Source organism: Magallana gigas, chromosome 5 (assembly GCF_963853765.1).
Source record: "Magallana gigas chromosome 5, xbMagGiga1.1, whole genome shotgun sequence".
In the NCBI taxonomy this organism is placed as follows: Eukaryota; Metazoa; Mollusca; class Bivalvia; order Ostreida; family Ostreidae; genus Magallana; species Magallana gigas.
The window spans coordinates 9060364-9069886 of NC_088857.1; the positions used below are offsets into that span (position 1 = coordinate 9060364).

A 9523-nucleotide genomic window follows, 5' to 3' on the forward strand; every position below is an offset into this window, starting at 1 on the left:
AATAACATTTGTACATTTCTATAAGATATAATGTATTTAGGTGAAATAACACATCATTTAAAAATTGCTGACCCCCGATCGAAACGACATTTCGTTTTTGGGAGTTAATTTTTAATCAACTCTCCTATGCAGTTACTCTGGCAAACCGAAGGTGAAACAGTGTTTGGACCTAAGCACAAATCATCACCGCTGACAAGACTTAGTTCTTGAAAATAATAGAAAAATTCGATGTAATGTATGCTGAAGCATTGTTATTCAGGGAAACTTATCCATAAACACTTTGAAAATAGTCAGATGTTATATAATACGAACAATTTAGATATTATTGTAGTCTCATGTGTTCCTACGCCAGAGATTAATAAAGTCTCGTACAACCAGACGCTCGGCTGTCTCCGTAAATCTCCGACAAGCAGAGAGGCTATTAACGGAGACAGCCGAGCGTCTGGTTGAACGAGACTAGAGTTCGATATCAATAGTGCTTGGATCCATACGATTTTTAGAATTGTTTCGATTACTAAATAATACATAGTTTGAAATCTATCTTTAAATATTACACAGCACGATTCATACGGGGTTTCTAGAAATTCTTGTCGGAAAAGTCTAAAAATTCATAAAATAAAAAGTGCGTAATTCAAATACAGACTAGAAACTAATTGCCATGCAAGATAAGTTGATTTTAAAATAAATGATAATCGATTAAATCAACTCCCGTCAGTACTTCTGTAATCAGTACTTTGATATTAAAAGGATTTTATCGACGGCAGCGTGCAACTTACTCCATAGCCGAGTGGATAGAGTGTCGGGCTTATAATCCGTACATACCAAGCAGGGCCTCTTGTTACTTACTGAATTAAATTTTTTTAGAGAGATTTTTTTTCCCCAAACTGCAAATTTTTCGCTTATTTGACATATGTGCAGTTTATTCGTCATTATATCTTTCATAATCAAAAAATTTACTGTTAATTTGAGCGATTTTGATATAAAACCGAACCAAGCAGCTTTAAATATTTTGTTATATTGTTCGTATCGATTGAGTTGGTTAAATACTCTTAGCTCAGTGGTTAAGGTACAGGCTTGTTAACTGCAGATCTTGAGTTCGTATCCACATTGGGCTCTTGATCGTATTCGTTTTTAGAAGTATATTTTTTTAAATGTTAAATAAAATGTTACATGATTACTGGGCCCTTAAATTATTACTTAATCGAAAAATAATGTAACGAAACCTTTTTTTAATATATCATTTGAATATTGATTATTGGTAATTATTTTCTCGAGTGTATAAAGGGTAAAAAAGTGATTTATTATTCCGTTGGGGTGGATGTTACATGTAGGTATTGATTTACAAGTACATGTACTCCAAATAAATGCGTCTTTATCATATCGACAATTCATGTTTTTCTTGTCTAAAATATTTTACAAAATATATAACATCTTGACATCCCATCTCAAGTCGTCAAACATTGTCACATTCCTAAAGTGTGTAGGGGGAAGGGGTCATGACCCCTGGACACCTCTAGCCATTAGAACAACTCTTACAAATGATGCATGTCCTGCTTGCAATCTTTGGTTTTGCATGGTGGTCTCGTTACAGTAGTATCCCTGGTCAGGTACTTGTGAAGAGCATGTTTACATATGATTTAAATGTATATTACATAATATTTGATATTGGTCATTTGACCAGAGATTTTATTCCCCGCAATCTTGGTATTCTAAACAGAAGACTTTTTAAATGAATGAATAAATATTTATTGGTGTCGATAAACTTAAACAATCGTTGAAATAATATCACAGACTACAGAGCACTATACCTCTAAGGTAACAATAACAACAGTTAACAAAAGTAAATAAACAACAAGCAATTAACGGTAATAATCAACATAAAGATTTGGTTGAATGTCACGAAATATGCAGCAGAATTTGTCTGTAAATGTTCATTTGGATGCTGGATTTCAAAAAGTCCGGGGATTTCCTTCCTCATCGAAACACTGTGTCTGTGGACTTAGAATCTAAGGGAGTTCCGAGCGAATTTCTTGGCTCCTGCTGTCATGGATTTGGATTTCTTTCGGAAAAACTTCAGATCGTTGGTGTGATCTTTGTCCAGCATTGGTTTGTAGCTCTGAGGTTGACACAAAGTCTACAGAAGAAATACCAAATTGAATGTCAAAATAATACTTAAGACAACCATCAATTAACCGTTCGTTTGTTTTTGTCTGTTCCAATACACGTAGAGTGTTATCATTGCCTATTTACCTTGTTTGTGGCGTAAAACTCCTTGTACCCCTGATGTAGGAGGTAGATTTCGGGGAAGTTGAGCAAAGGGTAGTTTTCTTTATTCAGGTCCCTATCTCTGTTTCTGAGGAATCTACACCTGGATGACAGAAAACGCTAGTTTAGTCAACATATTCGTTTATCGACATCGATAGATAAGTATTAAGACAAGTGTATAACTGATAGTGAGGTACAATTATTTATCACAAAGCTGGATTGTTGAACTTACTTCTTTGGGCCTCGCTCTGACGAGAACTCACAGTGAAAAATTAAGATGTGCCGCTTTGTGTTGTCCTGATCTTTGTTGCGTGAATATAGTAATTCTAGAATTCCTTCCTCTGTGTAAATATTTTCAGCACCCTGCAAAAATTAATTGATGTTGATATATATTCACGATGACCTGTACAGGATGCAAAATATATATACATTTCATTGATCATAATATATAATTTCTAAATTCTCTTTAATATGTTAAGGTTCATGTCTAGTTACCTGAATGTGCCCTCCGTCAAACTCATACGGATATCGACAGTCAATGATGCGGTAACTGCCGATGCTCTCCGAATATTTGCCTCCGATTAGATCAGCCAGTGTTTCTGGGGAGATTATGTTAAGGTCATTGTGATTCCCGGGAATTATTGGTAAACCGAGTTTTTTCTGTCCGTCCCCGGTAATCCCGTCGTTCTGTAGTACAGCTTCCATGGCCTGGGTTATGCTCGTCAAACCATCGTGTTCTTTCTATAATATAAACAGACATACTGTTAAAATACGACATACTTCATAATGACAAAAGTTCAACATACACAATTCCTTTTTTCCATCTATTTGGTAGGGATGGGGTGTAAAGTACCTTAGGCAGACTGGAGAAGGACTGGTTATCCGTTAGTTTATTTCGTTTGTTTGTTTGTTCAGGGGAACTCTCCAAAATGTCCAAAGTTCTTTTACAGGAGAAGAACGAACGTCTGCTCTCAAAGGTAGAGAATCTTCTTAACTGGGTTTTTTCACCGTCATTTCTGTTGTCCTTGAAAATCTATATTGAAAAAAAAAAACATTACAAAATTAAAAACTTGACAATAAAAATCTTTGTAATTTTTTTTCTCGTTATATTTAGCTGCTTGACTAATCCACACAATTAAGAAAACGCGGGAATTAAGTGTACTTTACCTCCCGGTTGATGCACCGCGGCGTCCGTCTACTGCCGGGGGTGGGGAGTTTGTTTGGAGTGATTACGGACGATAAGTCTTCATCTGCAGAGTCAAACCGAAGTGACAGCATCAGCTGCTTGGTGAGCTGTGAGAGAAAGAAGCCGACATTAAAATAAAGAAATTTGAATTTACGAAAATAACACGGAAAATACAGTGTCTAAGCGCTTTTCAACTTTTAATTTAATTTATCATTTATTTTATGAATCTCGTCATATAATGCGATGCTTAGAATATTTACCGGTGACATTGTGCCGCTATTTTCCAAGGTTGTTTTAGGAGAAGTCCACAAATGCATTCTGAAATCGATTCATATTAAAATTGCAATGATAGATTAAGATATATCTCATTAATATTATTTTTTTAAAGATACTTATGAATGCAAAGCAAATTAACATAAAGAACTATAAATTTATCAGAAATTGAAAATTACCATGATTATATTTCCTATATCTCAATATATATTAATAATAAACTATTACAACGTAATCAGAGGCAAATGATATAATTAGTCTCGGGTAACTTACATGATGAAATCTTGGTCCAACGTTGTATGCTGTAAAGAAAGTAATTGATTATGTTTTTTAATTTGAATATCCGTATTATTTATACTGTAGTAACTAACTCATCGTCAACTCAGAACTCTAGATGAAAAGTGTTCACCCATCGCTGTGTGTGATTCTTGTCGAGTTCACCGCTAATTCACCGACAGAGTGAAAACTGAACGCCAATTATCACACGTTAATTAATGTTTGTGATTAATTATTTATCGGCGTCATTGATAGCGGACGAAAACGACCACTTTACTCGCGGGGTGTCTTATCAATATCGATTAACTGATTGGTTTTGATTGATTGATGATGTTAAGGAGGTTTACCTTAATATTTAATTTTTAAACCAGAATTATAATTACGCAAAATAAACAGTTTTTTTTTAAATCAAAATTTGAATATTAACTGTACATGAAAATACACATTGCTCTCTTTAAGATATTTAAATTGCTTTTTTTTTTTATCGTTAATGTATATGACCAGATGTTTTATTAGAGTGACGTGGTGTAGAAATGTATATTGGTTTAGCAAATAAAAATATATCACATTCTATTGAGTAAATAAAAACATTTAATAAAATTGACCGGTAAGCCTATCTCTACAGTAAAACTTCATATATACGTATTTAAAAATTGTCAATCTATGTGCACATATATCTTAAGTTAGTGTAACCCGAAATTGAAACTGTTAAGGAAAAAATAATTCGTTTCGCACTGGTATAAAATTCTGTTTTCAGCCTTGCACGAGAGTTACCCTGTTAATCTTTGACATTGCATATCGGACATTTACGAAATAGGTACATCGACACACCTTATTATTGACATTTATATAGCAAAGCTATAAGCCTACAATAATGCTATTAATTTCACTACACTTTCCTTAGTTTGAACAATCTGTGTCTCGGGAAAGGCCCTCACCACAGTTAGAATCCCTATCTTATACACGTAATGTAGCAGAAAATTGCAGAATCGCTCCGGAACGATTTTGGAGAAAGTTAATGAAGTTGCATTGAAAATAACAGTTAAATTCATCACAACAAACCTTTTTGAGACTGCAAATACCTTTCAACTAAAAATGTTAGTCTATAGAATGGAAGAATTCAAAACCTTTTCACCAACGTACACGTATTTTCTTTGTAAAACTGGGTACGTAGGACATTATTTATTTTTACGATAAAACATATTCTATCTTCACTCTCCTATCGAATCTAATGTAACTTTTTGCATGTAATCAAATATTTTTTGTCATCACAAAGACAAAAGTAAGTACTTAGTTGAAATGTATAATTGTTATTTTATACTTTCTCTCATAAGAAATCATTAATATATATGAACATAATATATAGCAAAAGTCCAATGAAAATTTAACCGTATCTGTATTATCATTTCTGAGTTTATTCATGGAGATGTGATATTGTGGAAATAAAACTAAAGATCCCGTTAGCGTGAATGTATTGCGCAAGCGCAAGATTGTAAATCCAAAAAACAGGTGATTTCCGGGATTTTTGAGGAATTTTCGTCGATTATTAATTAGCGAAGCTTAACTGAGAAAAAATAAAAACAAATTGGTAATCTCCAAGTATCAATGATGTTTAAAATATATAAAACAAAAGAAAGTATTCTTCCGATTTCTCGGTATTAAAGACCAAAAATTCGAGTCTTTTATTTTAATATAGTAGTTGAGATAAACAATAAGTACAACTTATCGAGTTATTTTCCCGCACCCATTACCCCCCCCCCCCCCCCCCCCCGAACTGTGAGGTTTGGGAATGGCTATGGGGACGCATTTTATTTTGGAATCACTTCCAAAAGTTCCGTTTGTATGAACGTAGAAACACTTTTAAAATAGTTCTACAGACACATGAGGAACTATCTAATGGACGAATGCCGAATCATTATGAAGCTTCTTAATAAAGAGAAAACTTTCGAGTATTCAGTAAATTAAAATTGGATTTAGTAAGCAGCAAAGTTTCTGTAAGTTTATGATATAGATATCTTGTATGTGCAACTCGATTTTGGAAAAAAAATTAACGTTAGTATTTAGAATTAAGGTTGAATAATACGCCTGGAAAAATCACTTAAATTAACAGTATTTTTTTTTATTATAAAAAATATAATGATAAATAGACTGTGCATATGTCAAATAAACGAACATTTTGCAGTTTGGGGATAAAAAATATCTAAAATATTCAATTCACCAAGTAACCAAAAAACCCCACACACTTCAGAGACACTTTATATACGCGGATATGGAGTAAGTTACACATTACCGTCAAGAAAATCGTTTTAATAAAACGTATGTCGTTTCGATCAGGGATCAGCCATGTTGTGATGATGTGTTATTCCTCCTTAACTTTAAAAATATTATCAAAATCACTTTATAGATTTATAGAACAAGATGGAGTTATTAAATCGGATTGCTAAAAGATTATGATATTATTAATGAAATAACATCAGAAGGGTAACGGATGGAAATCAAGAAGCGGAGAGGTCAGTAAATCTCCGGTAATGACTACAATCGTTATCAATATATCGTAAAGAAAGTGTATGAGAGAGAGAGAGAGAGAGAGAGAGAGAGAGAGAGAGAGAGAGAGAGAGAGAGAGAGAGAGATTATCTAAATATTTCATGTCGATTTATTGAAGTGAAGAATATCGTTAGGTTTTCGTCCTTCATTAACAGGTACTCTATAACATCATTTACTTCCATTTGTCCAGAACATAACAAAAAGCGTGGGTGTGTCTGAAATTGAAATACATACACGTAATTATGATAAATGAATAGTACATTAATAAATAATTTCTGTTGTTTAAAAAAAACAACAACAACAAATCATCAAATAGGTAAACACAATAATGAATTTAATATTGATATTTGAATAAACTGCACGTACATGTAGCAATCCATGTGTTTGAAGAACGTTTTAAGGAACCTATGATTGTGTTTATGTGTATAGGCATTCTGTTCAATGTTAATATTTGAATATAAACGATGACGTGAACTACGGACCCAAGTAAATTGTCAAAAATAAATTTCGTAATTTTTATATCATTTTGCATTTACTCATCTTCGTTAGCCAAGGGTTTCCGGTCCACTTTGCTCCCCATAAACCCTTGGCGGATTTCAATACGAACACTCGGTGATGTGGTGGCGCTATCTAGCGAGCAACTGGTCCTTACAAAACACTATGAATAAAACATTCCGTGCTTTCCCTAGGTTATAACTTAATTCGTATTTAATAACATCGTTAATTATGTTCTGATATTCGGTAGTCAACATGTTTTCAAGTTGTATTAATCCCGTAGAGTGTATATAACCCTTTGTTTAATTCGATTAAAATGTGTATATGCAAGGGGTCGCAACTCTGTACCGGGAGTGAAAGGCGATTTATATGAAAGCTTTCATGACATAAAACCAGGTATCGTTGTCGTGAATTTTGCGGACCAAAGAAAATAAATAAAACACAGCTCATTGAACCAGTAAAAGCATTAACCATAAACAGGAACGTATATACTAACGAGAAAGGCAACTTCTATATTCGCCATGTTTACTTCCCATGCTATCACGCGAGCCTTGACAAGTTTGTAGAAGTATGTTCATTTTCAGTAAAACATACAGATTTTTAAAGCGATCTGGTTAGGCCATCGTTGGGGAGGCACTGTACTCGAGAACTTGTGTCTGAACTTGTTAAAAGCACCGAATGTTTTTACCAAAGATCACACTTGTGTTTTCTTTTAAAGTTTATATTTACTAGCACTGCGATTGGATCAGTTATTCGCAGCTGCAGCCAATCATAAATCGGAGCTTGTCACCGAGTTTTCGTAATGAAATACGCCAAGGGTTTATGGGGAGCGAAGTGGACCGAAAACCCTTGGCTAGCGAAGATGGCATTTACTTAAACTACATTCAACCCCCGTAAACTTTTAGCCCCGTCCTAAATTTGAAAGCCTTCAGAATACACACGCGCAATAAGGTGCATTTACCCCCTTTGTCTGGTCAATATGTTATTTCTGATCGTTAAGTTTTTCTTATTGGTGAGATTTTTGTGATAAACATTGACACGTACTATGTAAACGACTCTTGTACGATCTGCTTAATTCCTTCTATACATATCCTCTATTGCACTAAAGCCAGTCCATATTTTGCACAATTTTTAAAAAGTTATCATCCGGGCTATTGCCGACGTGTTTAAATCGAGATACATGTATCCTTTGGTAATCATTTACATGGATTTTCAATAAAAATTGTATGTTTATTGGGCAATGAGTTGGACAATTTGACCTACTATTATGTATGTCAGTATTTTCATTTTCACACCTTCAATTCCAATTGTGGTTCCAATTGTAAACCTTTGTCCTATAAAAATAGCAACATCTAAGAAACTTTTGGTCTCCATCGGAGATTTTTCTGCGTGCACATAAAATTTAATGACGACCCGGTGCTCCAAGGTATCCATTTACGTTAACGTTTTTTACTCATTTTTCTAGCGTTGGTCGTCCATATTAGGCGTTAAAACGGTCAGAAATTCTTTAATCTAATTGAAACTTTCACCAAATGATCTTCATAACATTGTGATATCATATGAAACATCGTTTGTTTTTATGCGCTTAAACTGTACATTTTCTTAATAAGCCTTAGGACAAATCCGTACAAAATATAAAACAATTAAAAACTGACATGCTCCGGGAAGCATATCTTATCAAAATAATTACTCTGTATATTTTTTAAGGTGCATTTAAAATAAACAAATCTTTACATATTTCTTAGAAAATACGTCAAGATTGAATATGAAAAGTTTCGCTGGTATCATGCGAATAGTCCGCTCACAATCGAACTTGTCCGCGAACTTTTCTAACAACCCTCGTATGTAATGAAATGCGGACGGCTTTGAGTTTTGTTAGCTGCATACAATGTACTTTCAGCAAAACGGATGGCGCGTTTCATTTCATCTCAGTGAGAAAACATAAAGCTTCATGTGGCTGTTTTATTATGTTGAAATGAACGAAAAATACATGAAAGTTAACATTTTTACTTCTGCAAGTAATTTTTTGCTATTTTAGATTTTTTTATACATGATAACAAGTATAAGTTATGCGAGTCAGACTTTTGTAATATCGATAGGATCGCAAAACAGGATCGCAAAAAAAGAGAAAAATAGACTCCGAAAAATACCGGGCTTTCAGCTTTTACCGAATAAGAAAATATACGTGTAATTATAATACATTGTTTTGTTTTCTTATATAGTGTGTGGCTATCATTGATTTGGATTTGTTGAGTAAATGGGTTTGCCAACGACCCTGACGAATGAATACACTAAAATTACAAACACTCTCAGCATAACTTTTATCGCTTTGATGTGTTTAAATAAATTTTATTTTCAATAACGACATTACATTGCACGTTTACCAAGGATTATCAACATTAATGGCTTTACCATTTACAAATTGATTAATTCTCAAAAGCTGTAAGCATTAACTAGGAATTGATTTTTGTCATGTTGACAAG

The 9523-nt window shown here is 33.7% G+C and overlaps 1 protein-coding gene across 1 annotated transcript; it reads right to left on the reverse strand.

The window, feature by feature from the left end:
- Window positions 1–1754: 1754 nt before the first annotated feature.
- On the reverse strand, window positions 1755–4407 carry LOC105325137 (M-phase inducer phosphatase). Its single transcript, XM_011424534.4, has 8 exons — window positions 3998–4407; window positions 3712–3769; window positions 3433–3558; window positions 3119–3298; window positions 2761–3006; window positions 2498–2628; window positions 2251–2368; window positions 1755–2134 (listed from the first exon to the last, which is right to left on the reverse strand). The coding sequence occupies exons 2-8, from the start codon at window positions 3766–3768 to the stop codon at window positions 2000–2002; spliced, it is 993 nt and encodes a 330-aa protein (XP_011422836.3). The 5' UTR covers window position 3769; window positions 3998–4407; the 3' UTR covers window positions 1755–1999.
- Between the last annotated feature and the right edge of the window lie 5116 nt (window positions 4408–9523).

Bases quoted from the DNA above. Each gene is read 5' to 3' on its own strand.
- LOC105325137 (XM_011424534.4), bottom strand. From the start codon at position 3,768: ATGCATTTGTGGACTTCTCCTAAAACAACCTTGGAAAATAGCGGCACA. The intron at 3,007-3,118 runs GTACTTTACACC...TTTATATTATAG, and splicing joins CCTTCTCCAGTCTGCCTAAG to AAAGAACACGATGGTTTGAC. The intron at 2,629-2,760 runs GTAACTAGACAT...TAATTTTTGCAG, and splicing joins TTGACGGAGGGCACATTCAG to GGTGCTGAAAATATTTACAC.